This window comes from Trachurus japonicus, chromosome 4 (genome assembly GCF_045865225.1).
Source record: "Trachurus japonicus isolate A0001 chromosome 4, Traja_1.0".
Lineage (NCBI taxonomy): Eukaryota > Metazoa > Chordata > Actinopteri > Carangiformes > Carangidae > Trachurus > Trachurus japonicus.
Window position 1 is genome coordinate 15,925,681 of NC_140910.1, and position 26,759 is coordinate 15,952,439.

General features: G+C 40.8%; 2 protein-coding genes across 8 annotated transcripts in view; both read right to left on the reverse strand.

The window, feature by feature from the left end:
* cacna1ea (calcium channel, voltage-dependent, R type, alpha 1E subunit a) overlaps positions 1-9,893 on the reverse strand; it is a 51,128-nt gene extending 41,235 nt beyond the window's left edge. For 2 of the 5 annotated variants that reach the window (XM_085774315.1, XM_085774316.1), the window contains exons 1-2: positions 9,767-9,892; positions 9,455-9,594 (exon numbers count right to left, since the gene is read on the reverse strand). In XM_085774315.1, the coding sequence (XP_085630441.1) occupies positions 9,455-9,594; positions 9,767-9,859 (233 nt within the window). In that variant the 5' untranslated portion in view covers positions 9,860-9,892. Of the gene's footprint in view, positions 1-9,454; positions 9,595-9,766 lie in introns of all 5 variants that reach the window. The other 3 variants (XM_085774313.1, XM_085774317.1, XM_085774318.1) reach the window with 3 other exon arrangements.
* Positions 9,894-18,126: 8,233 nt separating this feature from the next.
* The window catches only part of LOC146988707 (uncharacterized), a 40,317-nt gene continuing 31,684 nt past the window's right edge, over positions 18,127-26,759 (reverse strand). For all 3 annotated transcript variants that reach the window (XM_085774320.1, XM_085774319.1, XM_085774321.1), the window contains exon 3: positions 18,127-18,433. In XM_085774320.1, coding sequence (XP_085630446.1) covers positions 18,142-18,433 — 292 coding nt within the window. In that variant the 3' untranslated portion in view covers positions 18,127-18,141. The remainder of the gene's footprint in view (positions 18,434-26,759) is intronic.

Sequence of the window (26,759 nt, forward strand, 5' to 3'; positions counted from 1 at the left end):
CCAACTCCTTCTTGGTCACTAAAGTTCACATACAGCCTGAAGAGCCAGTGATTGAAGATGAAAATGTTGCATAATGTTAGCGCCTCCATTAGTATTAGTATGTATATTGATAAACACTAACAGGAGCCAAAAATAAAAATAAAAATCATTCAGAAGATTGTTACGTAATACACATTGCTGAATACAAATCAGTTTTTATCCACTTTTTGGCTGAACTTTTAAATCAAACTGAAACGTCTTCAACATAATTTTATACAAATTTCTCACAATTTTCCACTGTAATTTTACATGCTAAGCTTCATTATCATACATATATGTAATAAGCAGACACAAAGATGAGCAGGTTTTGGCTAGGGGCTCTGTTTTGTCTCTTGTAGACATTCAAAGCCAAATGCAACACACTGCTTGCTGGCAAAGACACAACTCTGACAGTAACTGAGCTTGAGGAGCTGCTTCAACAATGACAAACATGGTGTCCTCAGAAAACCCTGTGCAGCACTCAATGTCACCCACAACTATTAGCTTTTTGCACATTATCATTTTCACAGCTCAGACCAGACCTTGATTATATATAATTTTGCTGACAGCAATCTGTGTTTGATTGACAGGAACTTCCTTTGATGCTGTAATTTCCACTGGAGCCAAACTCCTGAAGAACTCAAAGAGGCTTTTCTATAGGTCAGGGTGACTAAATTGTATCGTATATAAAAAGCCATTCTTTCTGAATGCTGGCTTGATTAATTTCAATGGCAACTCTTTTTTTTTGAGGTGAAAGATCCCTTCTTTATTTTATTTTTTTTATGAACTTTTTTTTATTTTTATTGAAGCTTAACACACAAATAATACAGACAGGGAGAGATCAATTCACTCAATCAAGGGCAGAAATTTACTCCCTAAGTTTTTAGAAAATGAGTTGCTCAATGGCAACTTTACGTAATCAAATATCAAATAAAACAGTAAGACTGAAGTGACAAACATTCACATATTTGCTGAGGCCGCTCTCCTGTCTGCACAGTAAATATGTATAGACAGCCAGCAGCTACAGTACTTGGCTTTGCTAAATATAAAGATCATAGACAGGGAGAAACAGCTAGAGGGACTCTGTCTAAAGATATTCTGCACACAAGCACCACTACAACTCAATATAAGATGTCTCTTTTGTTTAAAAATTATAATTTGCTGTTTTACAAGGGTAAAGTAAAGTTATGTGCCAGATGCTTTCTTAGATAGAGTCCAGCATTTGAATCTCTGCTGGTTGTTTGGCAACTGCTGCTGCATCTTAAAAATGGCACATTCCTGCTTTAAACATTTTCTATATGCTGCAAAAATGTGTAAAACGCAAATCATGTAAAATATGTTGTGCTGAATCTTTTGCCACACATGCATGTCAGACACACTGTATGAACCGAACGACACCTTTACCAGTCGTGTTTGGTGAGTAGAGTTCAGCCCTCCCAGCGCCTCCATCTCTATCTGACTCCGAAACATGCAATTTAGTTCTGAACTCTCTCTGAGGAAATTAAACATTAATTCAAGTTGAGGGAAGAGTGTGTATTTTGTCAGCCAAGTGTTTTACCACAGGAGCAAATAGACCGAATAGTGATGCACTGCATGTGTAAATGAAACTCTCACAAAAGGTTTGTCTGCACGAATCTCGGTTTGTAAAGAGAAACTGCCAGCGCGTAACTGATCAACATTCTTGTGAATCTCAGCTCAGCCGACTGTTGCGAGAAACTTTCACTCGTAACTGAGCAGAATTTAATTTGACTTCCAGCGAACACCAGGAGGACAGCTTTCATCTCGGTGCACCTCATCTTCTCTGATCAGATACCAGACCAGACTGCATAAAGACCCTCGACACAGTCTTTGTTTCACAGCCCACTCAGCCTCTTTATACAGCTAGTGAGGGAGCGAGGGATAGAGGGAGCAGAGAAAGAGATAGAAAGATGGAGAGATGGAGAGGGAGAGAGTGAGCACACAGGGACAGAAAGTGGGCTTGTTAGGCTGTCAATTTCCTTCACACCATCGTCATTATTCACTGACTTAATTCAGGATCGTAGCTTAAACACCACTTCACCTGTAGGATGTCACCTGAACGCCACTAACTACGCGCTCTCTTTAACGCACTCTTTCTCAGTGTTATTCAAGTACATATTCATGTCCCACTTTGTTTGATTTGTGAAACAAAGGCTTGCTGAAAAGTGAAAGAAATGTGTTGCCAGCACCCTTCCTGCACACACACTCATTATCTCTCTCACACACAGACACACACACAAAGACAAAGAGCATTTGTGTAAGTACATTCTTCCAACAAACTATAAGAAAAGACTATGATAAATGCATCCGTGTCTGGTCTAATTGTAGAGACATTGACCAGAGAAGCAGCATGACAGGGAGCCTGTGACAGCCTGACCTGGGGCGGGGTCCACAGTCACCACGGTAACAGCTTAAGGGGACATATCCACCCCTGCTGTGTCTCAACTCATCAATCAATCAGACAACAGATGGGAAATAAGATTGGAGAGGACAGGTCTGTCTCACTCTTTTTCTATATAGATTTATATATATATATATATATATATATATAGTGTGTGTGTGTGTGTGTGTGTGACAGTTTGGTATAGTCAGTTATACCAGGTGTATGACTGCCAAACAGACAGAAGGTGTAGCTGGCTAAAAGACATGCGGTAGTGGCACATTTGGTTCATACACTTGAATGCGCATAAAACACAGGAACAACAGCGGACAACTTGTGGTTTCAGCTTTCAGCGAGTCAGGTACAGTGACAGTATGTTCACACCCCAAGAACTTCTCTGAGATAATAATATACACAAATGGTGCAGCTCAACTTTAGTAACACTCACAGAACCTGAACTGAAAGAAAGAAAGGGAAAGGGAGAAATTACAGACAGAACAGGAAAAGGGATGAGGGCGAAGAGTGGATTACATCTAAACACACAGGCTGAGGAATTAAGAATATTTGTTTTATTTTTATTATTTAATTATGCTTCTTTTTCTTACCATTCAATATAAAACAAGGTTTTATTGATGAGGGGCTATTTGTAGCTCTCTCTCCAAGCTCACAGTGGAAACAGGGTAGAAATAGTCCACCTATCTCATCTATGTCACACAGCAAAATGAGACACTGTCTGTCTCTGTTTATCAACACTGGAGGTGTAAAAGGCCTGAGAGAGACAAACCCACCACTTACTACGATGCCACTGCGATGGGAGTCACAATTATAGTGGATATTTGTGGAAAGGTAATTTTTTGCGTTTCACTTTCACAGATTTGTTTTGCTGGGTCTGAGCCAAACAACAATGTTCCCAATTTCAACTGTGACTTCAATGTTGCACATAACATTATTGGGATTTCCATAATGTTTAGATCAACTGTTCAGCCTTGGTATGAACTAGTCTAACTATCCCCTGTGTTAAAAAGGTAACACCTTCTAACCACTGAACTGAAAAAATGCAGATCAAGAAACTTGTTCTCATTTGGCACTGTCATCAAGAAAATTACTGTGAGATTTGTTATTTAAAATCTTCAGCATCCCTGAGTTTGATTTCAGCTAAGGACCTTTCAACATTCAACATGCTACATTTGCTAAAAGCTATGATAAAGCCTTAAAGCAGAACTTTGCAAGTCGGCCGGAAATAGCTCGCTCCTTCGTTGGTTTCTCTTTTTTTTCCTCTCCGGAGCTCCCCCACAGTTCTGGTAGGCACATGTCACTGTCGTAAAAAAAAAAAAAAACTCGCCGCCACCACCTCCGCCCCCTACACGTGCTTGTGTTTACTGCTGTTTGCTAAGCCCTGCTAACACCGAGCTAATGCTAACACGGAGCTAACGGAGCTAATGCTAACACGGAGCTAACGCTAGCACAGAGCTAACGCTAATACAGCCACACACAGACACAAAGACACAGACATACACACACATGAATAAAGGTTCCAAAACGCGAAGGTGTGTGTGTGTGTGTCATGATGTATTACATTATCTTATAAAAGACCCATGGTGTGTGTGTCTGTGTTAGCATTAGCTCCCCGTTAGCCACAAGCTGAACTTCCTCAGTACAAACATTTCATGTTTCCATGGTTTCCTCCGACTTTCCGAACTCAAACCAATCACGATTCGTGACATGCATGACGTCATATGCGTTCTTATCTCGTACTGCCGTAAGGCAGTTTCTCGCGATACTTCTATCCATTGACGAGATTTTTAACACCGAGACGGACGACTGATCTTGCAAGTGCGGTTTTCAGCCAGTGGGGGGGGTGAGCGCATTGGCCTAGACCCCATTCACTTCATAACAGGTCGCTCTACCATCACAGTGACTCTGAGCCACAATAATTACAGCCCAAATCCTGCATAGTTCCGCTTTAAAGCAGATAACAGCGGCACGGCCGTTTCGGCTAATGCTGTGTTCCAGGCAGGCTTTTGAAACCGTAAGTTACAGCTTCAAGTCACAACTACGACTTGGTAGCGTTCCAGGTAACCCGTAGCTCGTGTTTTTACCGTCCTGTTGTCTGTGAAAGTTCCCTATAACGGCCACTCGTAACTTCCGACCCGTGAACTCGTACCAGATCGAACTGGTATGACTTCACAGGAAGGAAAAACACAAAGTACGAGTTTCCTTGAACGCACCATGAGTTAGCAGCCCCCGCCCTTGTCAGGCATCAATTGGTCCTCGTGCTACGTCACCACATTCACGCGCATCCCTTGGCTGCACACACAGCCCTTCATGCCGTTCTCTCCCCTCATTGGATAACACTTATCCCACAAGGAAAATTTTCTCCTCGGGTTACAGCAGAGCAGAGTGACGGAGAGACTCGTGTTTAGGCTGAAATACTTCATGTAAGTGATTGCTGACGGAAAATAGGACTATTTAGGACTTATATTAACAAAAACATTCCACTGATATCTGCTTTAAGATATGATATCTTTCAACAAGATCAAATTTATTTATTTTTTCAATCTGATGGAGATCCTTAACCCCCCCCACCACTACCACCTAAAATGACCCTAAACTGCTATGTGGAAAAAAGCTGAAATGCTCTTTTTCTCCAGTCTCACCTTTCTCTCATCAACTCCCTCTGAGCTAACTCTATGTCTCCCATCCCCACCCTGCGTGTCTGGCACATAGTGATGACACAAACCCTTGGTGGGCGACTCCCTCTGCCAACTGCTGCCAGTCTAATGGAGGGCTTGCCAGCGAATGAAACTGCCAAAGTGCCAATTAGTACGTACAATTACGCATAGAGGCATCCTTCTTATTTCCTCCAGCTCTTTACTCTTTGTCTTTGCTCCTCTCTATTCTTTACTTTCTCTCTCCCCTGCCATGCCTTTTCCTGGTTATTAGCTCCTCTGTTTTCTGACTCGCCCTCACAGCTTGCCTTTTAACAGTGGCAACCGGCTGGGGAAGCATGTGTGATGGCCTGAGAAAACCCATGGCCCCGTCCATTCCAGTTTCAACCACAACAGTCCTGAGCAACACAGCAACAGCCTTCAAAGAAACAGCAAGTGCCATCTGGTTTTTCAAACCTCCCTCCCACTCTCACACTCTGTGTCATACAGGCCATCTTGAAAACACCAAGGCAGCTTGCTGAGGTAATCATGGCCTCCAGCGCTGACACTGTTAGCAAATAGCTTCCATAATTATACATGTTCACACACAGTGTTGAGTGAGTCAGGGGTATCCACTGAGGAAAGGTTCACTGGCTTTGTAGTCTGAAAAAACAGTCATGATTTATGAGTCCATAGGCAAAACAAAACTACAATACAGTTAATTTAGAGTTCCTGCCCATATGGCCCAAACTGTAATGTAAACCATTAATCAGAGTCACTTGAGTGCAGCCATGCGAGCAGCACCATCACCTCTCACAACAGTCAACTTTTTGTATTAGGCTATTGGGGTAAAATGAATATAACTGGTAATTCAGTGTAGCTGGGGTCAAGGCCGCTGGACAGTAGGCATATCATACCCCAACAGCTGTATGCATAATGAAATATGCAATTTTAAAAGAGAACTGAGACATTGTTTCTACCACCAGGCCTCAGTCAGACAATTAAAATGTCACACATACATAAATGAAGAGATACGTTTTCAAACTTGCATATACCTGCAATTTTTATTGACTGGACAGTGGCAGTTTTTTATTTTATTGTATTGTTGTTGTTTTTTTTAGATTTTTTGCTGCTTGCCTGACACCAGGTTTTTGAGGCTAGTCCATAGGGTTATGAATCGTTTCATGCATACTGCATGTGTGAGGTGGTTGTGGGTGATCTGTGGTGCAGCTGTAACAGTCTGTGACCCTGTCTGCAGAGGCCTCCAAATTACTAACTGATAGACAGCACTGGTGACTCATCTAATATTATCAGCAGATCTCATAAGCTTCATTCACTCTCTAATAAGGTTGTAAACCTCGAGTGATGGCGTGTATGTGTGTGTGTGTGTGAGAGAGAGAGAGAGTATGTACGTATGTGATTGAGGGAGAGAGAGAGAGAGAGAGAGAGAGAGAGAGAGAGAGAACATTTTCATTAATTTATCTTTGCTGTGGCCAGAATGATAATTTAGTGAGGAATCTATCTGCAGCTTACTCTATCATGCAGAATATTAATAAAATAAGACCTGAAAGGCTATTTCATCCAGCTTGAGCACATTGTCACATAAGAAAAGAATAAATGCCTTGGCTGTTTTCAGTTTTTTTTTTTTTTTTTTTGATGTATTAAGCCCTGCCCTAATATCACTGACTAATTGTTTGATAACATTGCAAAGAAAGTGTCATTTGTAACATCAGAGTCTGCTACTGGAAATACTCTTGTAAAGTGGTTGCTGAAAATTATATGGAAATGCATTTAGGTTGCATTTCTTTAGGTCAAGTCAAGTGAGAATGTGCTATTTTTTAATACATATACTAAAAAAAAGAAGAAAAAAAAACACATCAATACGCATTTCCTGATCCATACAACGGGCTAACTGAGAAGGTAGAGACAGGTTACAGCATCTGTCACCTTTGGAGTCTTTGGTCTCTTCCTTTCTGTCCCTATTCAGGAAGGTGAGATTAGAACAAACCATTAGCATGTGTCTGTCTCACTGCGTTTTAATTAAGCTTCTAATTTTGGTCCTGTGTTAACTTGCCGTGGGGCTAAGTGTCCTCACCAACGCCAAACATCAACTGATCAACATGCTCGAGAGGCAGGAGTCTCCATCTTTCAAAACACTTCTCTTGATATCACGCCTCACCCGCGCTCTTCTCTTCTCCTCTTTCCTCCTCCAACCTTACATCCTTCCCTCTCCAACAGCGAGCGGAGCGCCGTTAAGAAGCCTGAGCGTGGTTCATCTATAATTGAACAGCCAGAATCATGTAGAATTCTCTAAGAACCCTGTCTGCCACCCTTTGTATTTCTGTGCTGTGGATCGATTAATATTTCATGTGTGTGCATGTGTGTGTCAGTGCATGTGTGTGTGTGAGAAAGGAAAGGTGTCGAGGTTAATCTGCTGTCTCATCAAGCTCCTCCTTTTTTAAACCATAAACATTTCCTCTCTCCGCTCTAACTGAAGCACCTGCCTCTCCTGAGAAGGAGACCAGTGTGAAATGCCCTTTAATTTAACAACTTTCCCCCACAGAACCGACTAACTGGTAAACATAACCCCCCTGGGCCTTTTACTGCAGTGTAATTGATGTACTGTACTGTAAGTACACAGAGAGAGGTGATGGCTTATAAGCTGTTACCACCTCACAGCTGCTCGTAGTATCACTCAGGCTCAGCCCACAACAGCTTCTCTGCTCAGGTTAATCCAACAGAGTGTTCAAGTAGCATCTGGTTGAAATCAGAGAGACTTGTTTTCTATGGAGTTTTTCCTCAGTCGATATGAGGGTCTAAGGGCAGAGGATGTTGTTATGATGCCATGTAAAGCCCTTTGAGACAAACTGTTTGTAAAAACGGGCTATACAAATAAAATTGCCTTGCCTTGCCTTGTGGAGTTTGCTTATTAACTTGACTTATTAACTCAAAGAAATTAGATTTATTAATTTTCAACAATGAATCTGTTGATTATTTCCTGAGCGTGGTGAATGTGCAGGTCACAACTTGTCCACGAAAGCTTTTTGGAGTTTCTGGATTGTGTATTTCGGCTCAGCTCCACCGTTCTTAAAATAGCTTGCACCGACAAATAAAGGTAATGAACCTACTGTTCTGACTATAGGGATTATGATAATGGGCCAATTTGCTAAAATTTCATTTCATTTCAAACCTTTATTTATTCAGGGGAGCCAATTGAGAGCAGGCTGTCTTTTTCAATGACGCCCTGATTACAGAGATAAAACAACAACAACAACAACAACACAATAAAATGTTGAACTATCCCTTTAAAGGCCAAGAAGACAGTTTGTTTGTTTTTTGTTTTTTTAAGTATTTTAAATCCACAATTGTTAACATCCATGTTAGCTTGCTTGATGTCATCTACTTCTGCCTTGCCTCTGCTCCCACACTGCTGCACATCCTGGCATGTTACTGCTACCTGTTGACCCGTGGAATAGTTTGACACTATTGTAGGACTGTGTGTCATGTTGCTTGTGTCCTCATGTGCATGCATGAGAAGATTAACACAACAAAGACTTGCTAGAATTACAGCTCCAGAGACTCTTTAATACGTATTCTACCCACTAAATTCAAAGTGAAACTTTGAACTGTGTGATGGATGCTGCTACATTTACGTAATTGGATGCACTTGTTACTTATAAAAATGAAAACAAATAAGCATGATGTAAATTTAATTTGGATATGTAGATGTACCTTTTGTTTTGTAATTTATGTTTGGCTAAGTCTTTCTAGGTCGAAGCATCACTGTTGCCCCACATTCTGGTGATGTCCTTTCGGCCTTGGCATAGATACATATTTACCTCGGTGAATATGTAATCTGATAGCACATGCTGACCTCCTCTGATTCTTTCCAAAATAATAAATGAAGTACAGATAACCCACAAAGCAGACAAACAAGAAACTATTACCTTTGCTGAGGAGGATATGCTTTCATTTGTGCCTACATTAAAGATACAAATTAATACAAGATACAAATAAACATGATGATAATCAGGTTCATCTCCCTCACCAAAATCTCAAACCACCAAAAATCCATGAAGCAAGCTCCTTGTGTGACTTTGGATCACAGACCCATGATCACTTCTGATTAGGCCACGTAAATACAAAAATAAAGGTTCGATTTTCAATGTGTGGGTGTTTTACAGCAACGACAAAACAGACAGTCACACTTGAGCAACCAATCCTTCTGCAAATAAACTGTGCGTATTATATGAAGACACACACAAACAATTAAGAAGAGCACAAGAACACTGTGTTTCTGGAAAACAATAAATCTCACCATCCCTTTCAATTCCTAATCCTGTTTCACAGATCTGCATCCAAAAACATGCACACACACAGTTTGACTCACCCACTGAGGACAACAATGAAGTCCATGACGTTCCATCCGTTCCTGAGGTAGGACCCTTTATGAAATACAAAGCCCAGCGCAATGATTTTTATCCCAGCTTCAAAACAGAACATCCCGATGAAGTACGGCTCTGTCTTCTCCTGTTAGTGCGAGGCAAGAACGCAGTCAGGTAATCAGACCCATCATTAGCTCACACTGAACTGAAATGAAAGCACTGGAGGTACAGTATGTCTCTAAACTGGTGTCAACCATGAGTGTGTGTGTATGTGTGTGTTGTGTGTGTCCAGGTGTTTCCATGTGTGAATATCTCACCAGTCTCTTGGACATGGGTGTTTTGTCCTCTCCAGGAAGATGCTGCTCCAGAGCCAGGACGATACAGTTGGCGATGATGGTGGCGAGGATCATGTACTCAAAAGGAGTAGAGGCCTGAAGTTAAGGAACTTAGCAAACTTTTAACCAACTTAACATTGATTGCCTAGTAATTCAACACTTATTTACTCCTACTGAAATGTCAGTCTTATCAACAGGTAATTCCATCCGACGGTTTTGTTGAAAATAAACAAAACTCTTCTTTTTCTTACACAGAAAAGCGGGCCGACACAGAGAAAGCTCTAAACAGGTTTCTGGGTCGCTGTTAAACTCAAATGTGAGGGTCCTATTCGTCTAAACACAACAGTGGTTCAAGAAATGTGTGCGAGAAGTCATTCTATGATATCTATACAGAACAGAAAGCATTCTGCGCTCTCGGGCAGATTGAGATTCAGATACAGTACAGGGTTGGAAAACAAATAAATCTATTAATTACTGTAAATCAAGCCCAGCAGCACTGCAATTACGGTGTCACATTAGCAGAGATAGACAAGCTGACATTAATTCCTCCGTATGAAACAGAATTAACCTGGCATGTTATACGCCCTGGGGCTGTGTAGACACAACCAGACACAGGCTGCACCTTATCTGAGGTCAGCTGCAACCGACAGCAGCACACATGTATGCGCACACACACACACACACACACACACAAACACACACCAGGGCAACAGAGGGTTTATCAAGGACAGATGAGTGGGTGGGCCTGAGATGCGATCCTATGAACAGGGTCACTCTTACTACAAGCTTTACAGCCCGTTCTGTGGGACCTGTGTACGTTGTCAGTTCAATTCCTGCTGCTCTGGGGTTGAGCTAAGACAGCTATGTGCTCTTTATCTAATGCTCTGCGTGGGCAGTCCCCTCTCTCCTGGTTTATGTGCAGGAGAGGTAGGAAGGGAGCTTAAATCTGCAGAGAGGAGACAGGGAGGGAGAGCAGAAGAAAGAAGGAAGCAGAGATAACAGGGCAGAATGGAATGAGGAGCAAGTGATAAGGGCGACAAAAGGGTGACCAGCGGAGGAGAAGATGATGGGGAAGCTGGCGAAATAAGTGGGTGAGGTGGAGGCAACCCGACCAAATAAGACTGACACCGGACAGATCGATGCAGAGCTGGCAGCTGTACCCAACTTAGTGACATGTGAGCGATGAGAAGCTAAATAAACAGAGCAAATACAATCTTACTCCTACCGGTCCACAGGGGTTCTGACTTAAACCACATACAGACTCAGTGGTTGCAAGTTAATTGCTGAGAGTTTTTGGAAAAACAAAATCATAGCAGCAATCAGCAGCCAGTAGACGACGAGCATGAAGACAAACTGTAAGAAGAGGCTTAATGACATAATATCCGTCTCAAGCTGTGAGGCTGTTTTCAAGTTTGTTTTATGTTTCCAAGAAGTGAAGTGGATCTTCTGATTCGTTCCTCCACAATAACTGTCATCACTTTAGCCTCGCTGCAGCCGACAGCCACACCCTGCATTCCCCCGAACACACACAACAAACAGGAAGGGTGGGGGGGGGGGGTGGGAGTGGAGGGGGGTTTAAGAAGGGGAAGAAAAGACAGAAAATGAAGATACAAAGAGAGAGGAGAGAGGTATCCACGGCAACAGGCTTCTCTCCCAGCCAAAAGTCAATGCTATAAGACAGTTACTGGGCAGCCGAACTATCTCCGTTACACACACACGCGCGCACTCAGCTTGATGCTGAGCTAATTATAACCACAACATAAAAGATCATCAAGAGCAAATAAACAACATTTTTTGGCTGAAGTTTTGTCAAAGGCATTACATTCTTAACTTTTGGATGAATCTGTGTATGTCTTTATTTCTTTGCATTATATATTTCATTACTATTATTTTTAAAATTTCTGATATGAATATTATAGGTCTGTTGTGAATTTCTTTTTTCATTATATTTGTGAGTCTTACCTGTATATCATATCACAAGAATTCAGTGCTAGCTGCATAAAGCACCAGGTGTCAATGTTTTTATCAAAACCTTGTGGGGCCAAAACCAGCCAGTGTTTCAAATCATAATGGAAACTAAATAAATATTTCTAAAGAATAATTTTCCTCTTCTTTAACTGACTCAGAATTGGTTTATTTTCTGTGACTAGTCTTTTCAACTTCAACCTGCAGTAAAAACACATTTTTTTGGCCACTTGCAGGCAGTGGATGCTCTAAGGTCACCCCTGACCCTGAAATGCATTAGCAAAGCTACCCTTATACACATCCAGCACCTCCAGATACACAGTGACATCTGCGTTCATGTGACTTCCTGATGATGTAATTGATCCAGTAGACAAATATCCACTCTCTTTTAGTTGTGTTTTTTTACTCTTTAACCGCCTGTGTCTGTAAACCAAAGCTTTAAAAGTTGCAGGCAAGAAAACCACTCAACAAAAGTTGATGATTTTTTCTCTCTCTTTGGTGTATCGTAAAACACAACACCCTTTAGTCATTTCATCCAGTGTAATAATACTCATTACAAGTGTTTGAGCTCTGCAGCCTTTTTGACTCATTCACATCCTCTGTAACTACAGAAACGTTCTGACACATTTTGCCCAAGGGCCTCCAAGCGACAGATGGGTCAAGTCTGATACTGTGTAACTGATGCTCCCTCACTTCCTAGACATTTTAATAAATTCTCTCTCTGTGATTTGATGTTGAGTTCCCCATCAGGCAAAACACTCAACAAGTGTCTGTAACAAAAAGCCATTGTTCCTTCCTCAGCGCTGTGGCGTGTGACGTGGATCACGGCTCGTCTACCAGCTTTAGCAACGAGATGTCTCGTGAGCAATCCTGTGAGTCACAGTGACGCTGGCACTCTGCCTCGATTCCTCAAACATGTGTGTAAAAATAGACATGGAGACGGGGTGTGATGCCCTGTGCATCTGTGAATACGCTCAAGCCCAGATTGGGTCCCAGCCCCTGTGATTATTATCACATACAGTTGAAAATCAAAATGAATCATGGGCACCTGAGCCAGGCTGTAAATTATCTGCAGCACGTGTGTTTAGGAGTGTGTCACCGGCACACAACAGTATTCTATATACAAACATAGAGGAAACTAAGACAGCATTTTAAACTTAAAGGATAAAAAACCTGAGACTGTAAATTAAAAAACATAAATATTCTATTTATCTCTCCTGAGAATAAAATTCATGAAATGCTGTTATTAAAATATGGCTCAGAAATAAGACCAGGCCAATTAAATGGATTCAACCGACTGCTGCATCAAATATAGTTCGATCTGACTTCAATTTTACTTCACATCCACATCTCACTTGCTTGCTTGAACCAGCCGATCAATCTTGAGGATGAATGCTCAGTTTTATACAGAGCAGCCGGCGTCAGCTCAGACCCATGGGCCTTTCCTTATCATAAAATATCAGGGCAGTTGAATATATAGCCATAATGCCATTGTGGCATTGAGCATACTGTACCACAGTATGATGGTGTAATGTACCTTACGTCACGTGTGTTAAGGGTTTGGTTATATGAACTCTCTTATATGAACTTTGAACATACCGTTGAATCACTGTATGCAGAAGGGCACATGTTCATTTAAAGCAGTTTTATATCCTTCAGCCACATTCACTTTTTAAAATCTGCGTACATTAAAGAGGTAAAAAGCTAGCAGTAAACTGAAAACTGTTTTCATAATTGGAAATAAATGAGAGAAGGACCGTAACTACACTAGGGACACAAGGGTCATTTCCTTGGTAATTTTCTTCTTTCCATTTTTCATGCAAGAATGCAATTTAGTTAGAGAGGAATTAGTGGTCTTTCTCAAGTTTAGTTGACTCTAGAGGCATATGAACAGAATTCATAATGTACAATGCTTGCTTAATTAAATTACCAATATGTGTATATTTTAAACTGTGGTTGGTCCTCTGAGTGAGACTTATGTACTGAACAGTTTACCACAAGAGCTGTAGCCCTCTCTAGTATACTTAAACCATCCAGCTGTTTCACACCTAAAAATGAATTCTGTCGACCAGGAAGCTTGTTTCAGCCTCACATGGTTATTTCAGTGTGCCCTGATGAAACAAATTCTATTAATCTAACAATCAATTATTTATAGGTGTACCTTCTCAATAGGAAACTTCCCGCTGCGGGGGATCCCAGTAGGGATCAGACAGGAGGAGCAGCTGCCAGTTCTCACCAGACCTGCCACAATAAACCCAGGTCATGTGCTCATTAGCTCTGCCTCTTCCCTGCCAGGCCTCGATCAGTCTCCAGTAGCTGCAGCTTCAAGCAGGTAGACTGACAGTCAGACTCGTCCATACATGTCCACACTATTTAATCACCCCTTAATCCTGTGAATATGCATAAAGGGATTTTAAAGAGAGAATGGGTACCCCTCACTCGTATCAAAACATTGTGTAGTATGCGCTCGTAAGCCCACACATGCCTCTCTGGTTCTGGTATTACACACCCGAAGCCTCTGGATACTTCCTGGATTGATCATCTGCTGATAATTGAGCACTCGGAGAAAAAAGGGGCCTCTTACAGCGAGGTGACAGCGGCAAGTTGTGCTCCAAACACATGGCTGACCTTTACGAGATGTCCTGCAGAGATTGTGAGTGTGTGTGTGTGTGTGTGTGTGTGTGTGTTCCTCTACTTCCATCTCTGCGAGGACCTGTTTGAGCTTTACAAGAAGGGCCGTGACTAACATTCATTTTTGTTATGGATTATTGGAGCAGTTATGTAGTCAATTAATGGTTCTGTCATATAAAATGTCTGAAAATGTCAGTTCCGATTTCTCAGAGTCAGAGGTGACGTCTGAAGACCGTCTTGTCTAAGAAAATGGTCCAAACATAAAGATATTCAGTGAACCAGCATAAATGTTCATGTGTTTATCAAAACTGTTGCTGATTCATTTTCGTGTTGTGTTGTGCTGTGCAAAAATTGAAACTCCGAAGTTTTTCTTACCGGCAAATTCAAGAGCATCCTCTGGTTGCAAGGAAACCTCAGAGAGACAGTGAAACTCCAGGAGGTTACAGTGAAGACATAATCCAGAGAATGAATTACTGTAATTTGGTGTTTGAACCTTTCAGGCTTTGTATGGATTAAAAAGGATATGACATTAACATGCTGTTGTGAACACTGGAGGTGCTGGTAGGGTTCTTTTGTTAAGCTTCAATACGCTATATGTCTGAAGTGAAACAGGTCTGTGTTGGTTGTCAGTCATTGGTAATAGTAGACATTACGTGCTGAAATTGAAGGGGACTGGACTTTTTTAGTTCTTGCAGAAATTTCACATCTCACCTGAAAGGTTTATTCAGTTTTAAAGACCAATGTGGGAGTCCCAGATATTAACACTTGGGGGTGGTCCTGAGGGTTGAACTACCCACCATGTGGTTCACTGGGGTCACCTAGGCAATATGTGAATCACCAGTGAGTCATTGTCCCATCCTGCTCTCATATGTGTTGTTAGGATTACATGGGTCAAGGTGTGAATGGGGGTTAAACTACCTCTAAGGATAATGAGAGGTGAAACATCTTTAAGAACTGGAAAGAAGTCCTTTTGCTTTCAACTTTAGCACTTAATGACCCCTGTGTTAAACTTTGTACCGTATTTAAGTTGTACATTATAGTGTTGTATTGGTGTTTGATATTTAACAAGTGGTATTGATCTTTTCACCAAGTCTCTCTATAAGAAAGCAAATAAACATATTATATTTCCCACAGTAAAGTACAGTTTGGTCACAATAATTTTCTACTTGAAGGGCTAAATTTAGGATGAGGGCTAAAATGCACAAGTGTGTTGCCTGTTTTTTTTGTCTTTATCTGTACAATATACTTCATTATCTGTGCCTAATTACTTATTTGCTGTACATTTATCTTTACACAGCAGTTGAGCCACACAGTGGATATTGACCAGATCGCAACATCACTCAGCTCAGCGTCGCTCCCTTCAAAACCATATTCGCAAACAATATAATATCGTATGATTCAGTGAGTATGACTCGTTGTAATAGCACATGACACAGTGATCAGACATCATTACATATGAATCACCAGTGAGTCATTGTCCCATCCTGCTCTCATATGTGTTGTTAGGATTACATGGGTCAAGGTGTGAATGGGGGTTAAACTACCTCTAAGGATAATGAGAGGTGAAACATCTTTAAGAACTGGAAAGAAGTCCTTTTGCTTTCAACTTTAGCACTTAATGACCCCTGTGTTAAACTTTGTACCGTATTTAAGTTGTACATTATAGTGTTGTATTGGTGTTTCATATTTAACAAGTGGTATTGATCTTTTCACCAAGTCTCTCTATAAGAAAGCAAATAAACATATTATATTTCCCACAGTAAAGTACAGTTTGGTCACAATAATTTTCTACTTGAAGGGCTAAATTTAGGATGAGGGCTAAAATGCACAAGTGTGTTGCCTGTTTTTTTTGTCTTTATCTGTACAATATACTTCATTATCTGTGCCTAATTACTTATTTGCTGTACATTTATCTTTACACAGCAGTTGAGCCACACAGTGGATATTGACCAGATCGCAACATCACTCAGCTCAGCGTCGCTCCCTTCAAAACCATATTCGCAAACAATATAATATCGTATGATTCAGTGAGTAATGACTCGTTGTAATAGCACATGACACAGTGATCAGACATCATTACATATAATTCCTGTTAATGTCTGTTAATCAGATACAGTAGAGCTCATTAGATGTAATGAGACACTCCCTCCACAACAGCACATTAACCTGGAGGTTGTTCAGTCTGGCTGCTTTCCTTCTGGTCACTACAACACACGATGTTTTGATTTTAAGCCAGTTGTATTCTGGCTGAGTATATGTGCCTGTAGGTGCTGCTATAATCTCGTTATTGGTAATGACCCAACCAGTGGAGGCCTGAAATATCTGTAATACGATAACCAACACATAACACACACTTCAAACCTTTTTCCTCAGCTGTTGATTTAAATTCATCCCGTTTCTATTTTTAATCACCTAAATGGATTGGCAAACCCAGAGAAAACAACAATGGACAGCGAACAACAATACAAGCGTACTCATTCTATTTACTGGGGTTTTCAAAATCAGCAGTAGGCCAGTCAGTCAGTCAGGAAGCTGCTGAATGGAGCAGAACAATAGGAGCAAAGAGGCCACACCTGGCCCAGACACCTGGTGCGCTGCACAGCAGCAGCACAAACACGCCACCAATGGACATTTGCGTGTGATTGTCCCTCCAAGCAGCAAGCAGAGAAAACATGTTTACTCCCTATCATAAATGATAAAGCAGCCAAATAATCAGTAATGTAACAGCACTACCAAGTAAGGAATATACATGTTATGTAATATAGATATAGGTGTAATATAAAATATGTCTTTCACAGCTTCCCAAAGTCCAACTCAGTATCTTTGAATGTCTTGTTTTGCTCATCAACTTTTCAAAAGCCCAAATAATTAGGACTGGATAGATATGAAACAAAGAAGAGCAACAAATCAACAAACTGGGGAAGTAAGAACTAGTGAATATTTGACATATTTAGTTAAAAATTACAAACACAAATCCATTTAAAAAATGGTTGCCAGTCAATCATATACCCATCAGCAAAGTAATTAACCAACTGATCACAGCAGCTCTAGTTTATTATTATTTAGCAAGATTTATCTACTGTATAAATTCACCAGGAGAGCCAGAGTATTAGGGCAACAGCAGTTCCCCACAGCCTTTTGTTGACAGAAAATATCTACAGCTATACATGGAGACACTTGTTTGTGTTCCCAATGACAACTCCTCCTCTTCTGCAGTAGTTTCTGTCTAGATATAGCCATTTTCTATAAACTGTGTTAATCTGCCACATTTCATTTCTAAAATCACCATTTTATAAAAATAGGACACACTCAAAAACTCCGATTTAGTGCTTGTTCCTGTTTTGTTATTGTACTGTAATGGGTTTTATTTGAATCAATCAATCAATCAATCAATCAATCAATCAATCAATCAATCAATCAATCAATCAAGGAATAAAAAAAGTAGTTTATCTTACAATGTCTACACTGGGGTCATGTGAGTAAGTGTTAGTGGTTGTGTCCTTTGTATGCTGTCCATGGTGCTGAAATTTCCTGTAAATTCTCTAGAAACTGCAGGCAAAACTGACTTTAGTTGAAGGTGTGGATACTTGTGGGAATATGATCAAACTTAATACAGGTTTGGGGGATATAAACAGATTATGGGAAGTGTCTGCATGTTTGCTTGTTAACCAAATGGAACAGTTTCCTACCTTTTCTTATTTTACTCCTACATGACTCCTCTGTTGAGTGTTTTTGTATTTCACACTTTACCCGCCTCATTTTCACTGGCAAGCAGAAAAAGGATATGGCCACTCAACGATTTTCTTGGCGTACTTCCTGACAACGTTGTCCTCGCCAAGGATGAAGAGGGACCTGTTGACGGTGAAGCAGTTCTCCCTGACCGGGATGGGGTTGTACAAGGCCATGGTGCGGGCACGCTGCGCTTTGGTCTGCTTGAAGGCTGGGGAGATGCCACCTGTCGACACGGCCGCCCCATCGCGGTTACGGTTGCGCTCGGACCCTCCATCCCCCGAGCTCAACAGACCCGGAACGTCGTCTCCAAACCGGGCCATTCTGTCAAAAAGCAAAAACCACACGGGAGGGGAGACAGGGTGAGACGGCTGGGAGGAAAAGAAGCTTGTAGTCTCCTGGAAAGCAGTTTTTTTTTTTGTTGTTTTTTTTTTGTGATGCTGCGCTCCGTGAGATCCGGATCAATTTCAGTCCATCGTCACTTCTGTGTTGGCAAAAAACATCGCTTTCACAGTCCTCAAACTTCAAAATCTGATCAAAACATTTACTGATATTTTTTCTCTCCAGTTGGTTCAATGAAGAGCTCTGTAAACGCAGCACTTTGATCTCCCTCACAGTGCGCGCTTTGCGTAAAATAGGGAAACAAATCCCCCTCCAAAAAAAGTAATTCAAATCCGTCCTCTTAAACGAACCGGTGAGAACTGACTCATTTTTGCAGCGTCTTATCCATCCAAACACTGCGAACAGTAACGAGAGAAGCTGCAACAGGTCAGGTCTTCAGCCATCCTCAATCCCCTGAGCGAAAACGACAGGAGCAGGTTGATGCATGGATTTTTAAATAAACTAGCAACAGACCACTGACTAATTCAGTGCACATCACTCCTGTCTCCTCTCTCCTCTGTTGACCACCTACCACTAGAGCACTATCCTACTGCGTGTGTAAGAGCACGACGGGGATGTGGGGGAGAAGAAAAAAAAAGAGAGAGACAACTTTGGCATTTTCCCACAACATTTTCCACGAAACAAAGCGAACAAAAACTACGCGTCACACAGAGGGGAAAAAAGAGACAACCCTCCATCCGTATTGTCTGCAGTGGGATAGTGAAGGAAGAATCTCCCCCCCCCTCTTCTCCCCCGCACTGTGTAAGAGCAGGAGGAGAGAAGACCAACAGTGTGTTGTTTCCTATAATGCGACAGGATTCAACACACCTCTCCTAACCTCTGTGCAACCCTGCCCATGCAGTTTCAGATGCGCAGATCTGGCGCACAAACCGTGTGAACAGAAAACCAGGAAAAGGAAAATGGAATCAATTAAGTCACAATGTAATGGAATCAATTAATGGAAATTACATGAACCAACAATATTTAATGATAGAGCGCCTGTACTATATCTGTTATTTTATACTGCATTGGCTACTTTGTCGCAAACGTGCGTAAAATCCATCTCTACACATGTTTCACTTTACGATCAGTACCGTTTTTTAATGTGACTGCTCAACTGATTACATTTTTTTTCTTTTTTTTTTTGAAGGGCCACGCTGAGATATCCTGCTTTGACTTGTGTTGCTCACCCTGCATGGTCACGCTTCGGGGCGAGCAAACTGGATGCTGGTCACGTATCAGATCTGGAGGGGAGTAAACACCTGTTGTGAGATACCCGGTGCCAGCAAGACACTCGGGAGGACAGCAGCAGCGAGCGTCTCCGGCTAATTACAGGGTTCAGAACCTACTATTGCAAGGCGTGATAGTGAGGGGGATTCATGCTGCTGCTGTGTGCCGACTGGGAAGTGATCATATCTACTCTCATGAGGAGGATGTGAGGTTTTAACAATGAAGAGGTGGCGGGTGGGGGGCAGGGATCAGTGCATGCTGCCAGATATGAGAAACATGACTGTACAGGAAGCAGGAAGCAATTATCATCCTGGTTTATTCTGTCTTTTATTGTCAACGTTTCTCAAATAATTGATTTTGTATGTAATCTATGGCTCATTTTTATTTCTGTGTCACAGACCTCCACCATTGTTGAGCTAATAAAAACACACTGAGTACTGAATAGATCTTCTTGTCACTATACCTTGTACACTTGTTGTATGTGCTCATTCTTGCAGCCATACATCCCTGCATTCAGTCAAGTACATGCAATGCAAACAGAGAGATGCAGGCACAGTGTTGTTATAATACACGCTTGCCCATAAAGTTAAGAATAATTTTGTTTTCAGACACATTCCTTTTTTTATTCCTATTATAAAGGTGAATTGTGGTTTAATTTTCACAGTGACGTGTTTGGAAAAGCCTGATCAGTCGAGTTTTGAGGTAGATATACACTTAATCTATCAAGAATAAATATTGTCACAATCATTTCATGAGGTAAAAAAATATTTTATTCCAACTTTATGTGCAACCGTGTTTACTTTTGTTGCACTGCTTTAACAGTGTTTCTTGTGTTTATGTTTTGAATAATGACTGAGTCTCACTTTCACACTGGGTGGCATGCATACACTGTGCTGCTGTAAATACTCACAAATAGACTGTTTGAATTCATGCACCACTGAAAATAGTCCCCAACAAATGTGCTATAATGTCTACTGAAATCGACAGTACCCAGATGTTTAAGGAAATTGCTCAGCCTGTTTGCTTCTCCGTCTTCATTGGAAACAGTGATCACAAACAGGGAAGAAAAGTCAGATCTTAAGAAGCCAATGGATTTCCATTTTTGATGGGCTTTAAATAATAAATGAACAGTAAATACCACGTAAAGTAACAACTCAACGGATATTAAGCAAGATGCAAGGAACATCAAGCTGAGAGAGTGTGTGTAAAGTCAAATTCACCTGCAATTATCATAGAAACGTTAAAACTGAGATAGTAAAGGGATATTGAGGGAAACTGAAGACAAAAGAGACACCACAGGAGAGTTAACCACAACGCTGACACTGATGGGTATTCAGTGATGGTGGTATGACGAAGGCAGTGATCAATGGTGTGTGGCTTCTAATTCATTAGTGCTTCAACACATTATGGCCATTAAAAATAGAACACATAACAGACAGAAATCTGACGTCTTCTCATTACACACGAAGAGAAGAGACGTACTAAATGTTCAATCTCCTCCAGTTAAAGGGGGGAATTGCAACAGAAAAGTCACATTAGACTTGTTTGGTGTTATTTCAGTCTATTTCAGACTTTTCTGTACTCTGTGATAGAACCATTGCTTTTTTTCTCCACTTCCTCTGTGCAGCAGTAAGCAACTGATACCATCACATTGTTTTCTGCCAGGACAAGAGCGTGCAGCAGTAGTCACAGCTTTCTTGGCTGAGAGGTGATGGGTGAATAATGGTAATTAGGTGTTAGCAACAGGGATGATTATGGTGGAAGGGTGATGATTCTTTCCAGTAAAAAGGCAGAGAGCAAGTTAGAGTCCCTTTGTTGTACACAATGCTTTCAGTCAGTAGTTTTCTTCTCTAATGAAAAACACATTTTTTTAAATCAAAGTAGTAGTGATATTACTGAGGGACTTAAAAAGTCACATCTGCTCTTATTAAAGCAAAGTCAACCGAAAAAAAAAAAAAGTTCCACCACTGGCCCTAAAGTTTGTTGGTATCATGCACTATCTACTAAGGCACCCTTAAACTCTATGAGAGCCCCAACCTGCTAAACAAACTAGTATCGCAGTATCCTTTTTCCTGTTCAGACATTGCCAGTGATGCCATTTCCCTCCATGCAACACTTGAGTACTTCCAGAAATGTGTGTCAGATGATTCAGGCTCTGACCAAAACCTCGAATATGTACAGCTTTTAAAATAATGGAACATTTATCAACACCAATGCAATGGAAATTGAGAAAATGATCGGTGTATGCCTAAAGATGGGTCTCCAAGGTCCACAGGCCAAATGGCAGATACTCAGTACACCCCTGTATCTGATGTTATGCCATGTAACAGATTCCGATCTCTGTTGACATTATTACATTTCACTTACAACTGGACAGTGAAAGATCAGCTCTGAAAACTCAGACCGTGCAACAGGAGTCCAGTTAAACAGACAGTGACATCAGATAGCCAGAAGGAATGATAAGAAGAGAGAGACCATCCTCAAGTTATCGGTTTCTGGGGCTAATATACTGTACGTTTTACCCTATGTTTCTTAAAGCAGAAGTAAGCGGAATGTTTGTGTTAATATAAGTCTTAAATAGTTACATCTTCCGACAGCAATCACTTATATAGAGTGTTTGGTCTGAAACACGGGTCTGTCAGTAACTCTGTCTGCTGTAAGCTGAGGAGAAAACTTCTTGTATACTTCCTTGTATCCTACAACCTTTATCCAATGAGGAGAGAGAACGGCATGAAGGGCTGTGTGTGCAGCCAAGGGATGCGCGTGAATGTGGTGACGTAGGGACGAGGACCAATAGATCCATGACGAGGGCGGGGGCTGCCAACTCCATCGGCTGACAAAAAGTTAGCCAAAACGACCAGATCGCTTACTTCTGCTTTAATGGATAAATGACACCTAATAAAAATATGACTGTTGTGTTGTTATTCACCATAAACACTAATTAATATGGGGCAAAAAAGCAGTCAACCCTGCTTGAGTTGTGTAATATGTTCAAACAACTGTATAAAAACAGAAATCATGCTCCACCACTGAAGCCCAGTATTTCAATTTATCAAACTTAACAAAACGTTTTTAAAGAAATCACAAAACTTTAATTTCAGCATGAGTGGCCTCCTACACCAACATCTCAGGGGTCAAACATGTTCTGCTCATCATTTTCCATGCGTAGGTTTTACAGCGATAAGCACTTGAAATTACTTTGGTTAGTTTGTATGCATACAAATATTTAGTACTGACAGATCTGCTGTCTAAAAAGAAATAAAATATCTTTCTCTAGAAGGTGAAAAGTTCAATTAATTCTGTAGGGGCCTTGAATGTGATATTACAAAACCCGAAGATCTTATACTGTAAATCCTTTGGACTAAAACTGTTGGACTGACTTTAAGAAATAGCCAGGATACATAGACAAATTACAACAAAAAAATAAAATTATAGGGGGTAAACATTACTGAAGGCTTCCAGTATAGTAATCCAGACTTGGTGCAAATGTTGGAAAATCTTCTCTTAGCTGTGAGAGATGTATAGATGGAAAAAATCTTGCAGAGGGATGTAGGGTTACCAAGGTTTCCTGCTGTCAGCAGGTTGACAGTCCCTGCTCTGGTAATGGGACTTAGTGACTCAGGACTGAGGTGGGAACAAAGAATTTAATTCAAAAATAGAGTGTGGATCGAGATGCCTGACAGTCTCGTATCTGAAACCTGGTCATTATCACCCTCCTCTCTTAACTTACTAACATACTCTGTGGGGAAAAATAATCACGATAAAACCAACACTTGATGCACGTGATGCATGTTGCACGTTTACTTTACACGTTCGGTTGTTACATTTGCACGCTTACTCTGTCAACACATTCCTGTCCAAATAAGCTGAGAAATAACGAACAACAAAGCCAATGGTTATGTAACCCTAAATGCAACATTTCAAAATGTAATGAGTTTGAAACTTAGTGGACATGGATTTTTAGCAAAAAAAACCCAAAACAACCTGCCTCAAAAACAACTGTTACAGTCTCGTAACTTTTCGTTATTATATCATAGCGTGGTGAAGGTGCAGATCACAACTTGTCCACGAGAGTGTTTTGGTGTATTAAATGAGGGAAACCATGAAATCCCATTAGCCTCCGTAGCGTAGCTCTGAGCAGCTCGCGGCTCTGCTCCACCGTTCAAAAAATAGCTTGCACTGACAATTAAAAGGTAACAAACCTACTGCTATGACTATAGGGATTATGGCAATGGGCCAATTTGCCAAAATGTTGAACTATCCCTTTAAGAGAAGATAGCATCATTACAGAGACTTTAGTCAAGTGTTTATGGTTTGCAAAAAATAGCAGTTTCACAAGCATGGCAACTTCTTCAGTTCCATGTGCCAACTCGGCAAAATATCAAGACCACAGACTCTGCAGAATAGATGCAACACAAAACAAGAACAGATTATTATTAATAATTATAATAAGCAAATTTTATCACATAATTAATATTAAATGATGGACTTCCGACAGTCATTCATACCTCAGGCTATTTTTGTGGGTGTTTTTAGGTTTCTCTCATACAGGAGCAGTTTAACCAAGTTGGCAGCGTGAACTGCAAAAGGACAAATTAATCATTGACTAAATGACGTGTAGTGTAATTAGAAGAGTGCAAGTGCTGGCAGCTACTGTGGTGACTAAAACAGAGAGGAGACATTATTTGCACAGTGCTGTGAGAGAGGCAGGCAGGCAGAGACGTCAGATTAGGAATCTGTGTGTCTGTCTGAGTTGGACATGTCAACACATTTTCATCAGTGTTGAGGATGTGTTTGTTAAGACCCATGGGAGGGGCTTTTCATTGTACAGGTATATAAGAGCAGCTCAAAACACCCAGCAGCAGTGCAATCATAACAAGCAAATAGGTCAGTATATTCAACAATTGCTCATGATTGCTTGTTTTGTCGCTTTAGTCCCTCCTATTATCATTCCATTATGGGAGCAGACTGTACAAGTTTACAACAAATATTATTTCTGTCATCCAAGTTTTAGTTCAAGTTTCAGTGAACTTGATCCTGGATAGTGTATCTAAGCCAAGGTAAGACGGCTTTCATTGTAAACAACCATCATATTGTTTTAACCTGTGAATTCGAGGACATACAGTTTGCTTTAACATTTTTATGACTTCTGACAGACTGAACTAACACCGAAATTATTTTCTAGCTGTCACAGCCACAATAGTTTCTATAGCAACAAGGCATCCTTGAAGAAATGATGCTGTCCAGCTTAAACATGCTGCCGAAGATGTGAGCAGCAAATAAGTCGTACCAATATTTGCTGCAACAACTGTCCTTCAAAAACACATAACAGGACAATCTCAAAACAATTTCACAGGACTCGTGTTAGAGAAGAAAACAATGTCTTTTATGCACAAGAATTGATGGAAGGGTCAAATAAATAACAGGGACAACTCTGTTGACCGGATTTAATTGAATACAGTTTGCAAGAACCCATTCTCCATTTCCAGCTCCTGAAAAGGTGCTCGTCTAGCGTTCAGGTATGGTGAAGGACAAATGTTGTGCTCGGAAAGAAAACTTGACAGCAGAGTGGGTGCACCACAATAATGTAGTTCCGCTGCACCAAAAAGTTTCAAGACTTTTTAAAACATTGGCCATAAAATATCAACCTATCCCACATTTCATCAAATGAATCACGTAACACGTGTTTTCAAGTTAACATTCACTAGGCATCCACTGCACTAAGGCTCACTTCATGCCTTTGAAAATATATTACTGTATAGGCGCCCTGAGTGCATTCACCATGGCCAAAGAGAGACAGCAGCTCAATAAACATCAATTTTACACCAAGTTGAGGATTAATAACCACAGAGCCTTAATTCCATGTCTGCTCTTTGTTTGGTGTTCTAACACAGTCAGATATTGTGTTCATTTATTATGAGCCACTGCTCTCTCTCCCTCTCAGCGCAGGTCTCTGAAGAATATCGGTTGATTAAATTTTTTCCTCCCCACCACAGGCTTCTCTCATACCTGTGCAAATTTGCACCTGCTCCTCAGAGGAAAATATTTTCACACAGATACCAGAACAAATTGAGCAGTTATGTACACATTTTCTATTGTCTTATGGTATTTGAATGATGTTCACTAAGATAAATATGAAATATACAGGAGGGGTTGACCCTGCTAAGCAAATTGCTAAACTCTACTTTGTGTTTGTGCTTGGACAAAAAGTAACATGGTACAATGCTGATGAAAAGATGCTATCACCCATGTCTTTAGATAAGGCTGAAAGCACAATAAGCATGGACTGGTAGAGAACACAAAACTAGAACACACAGACACTGTTCGCACAGTCTGTCAGCACAGTATGTAACTCACTGACATGGACGAAAACATAACCATATTGGCAAATGTAATGATGCATCTTTTTTTTAATTGAGGGACTGCCTTACTTGTATTTGATAAGCGTATGTTGCATAGTGTGAGTCATGGATGAACATGTGTTTGAAGCCACAACAAATGTTCTAAGATAATGATATACAATTTTGAAATAGTGAATCACGACACACTTTCACTACAAAAATATTATTTTGGAAATGATTTACCTCTAAGAACTATCAGTGTGCGACAAGAATATGGTATGGCCTAGACACGATGTTTTTAAAAACTTTCAATGGGTGCTTGTCTGGACCAATATCAACTATTATTAACAGATCCTATAGTGAAGATGTATTTCCAGAAGCATGGAAGGAAGCTATAATAACCCCTATATACAAGGCAGGTACATTCTCTGAAGTATCAAATTATAGACCAGTTAGTATACTTCCTGTCTTGTCGAAAATAGCAGAAAAACATATAGCAGAACAACTGACAAATCACCTTAACACCAGCCCCTTTGGATTGCACCCCATGCAGTTTGGTTTTAGATCAAACCATTCAACGGAGACTGCAATATGCTTTCTCTTGGAGAATATTAGATCTAAGCTTGATAAGGGGGGAGTTGTTGCAGCCGCATTTTTAGATCTAAAGAAAGCCTTCGACACTGTGCATCACGGTGTCC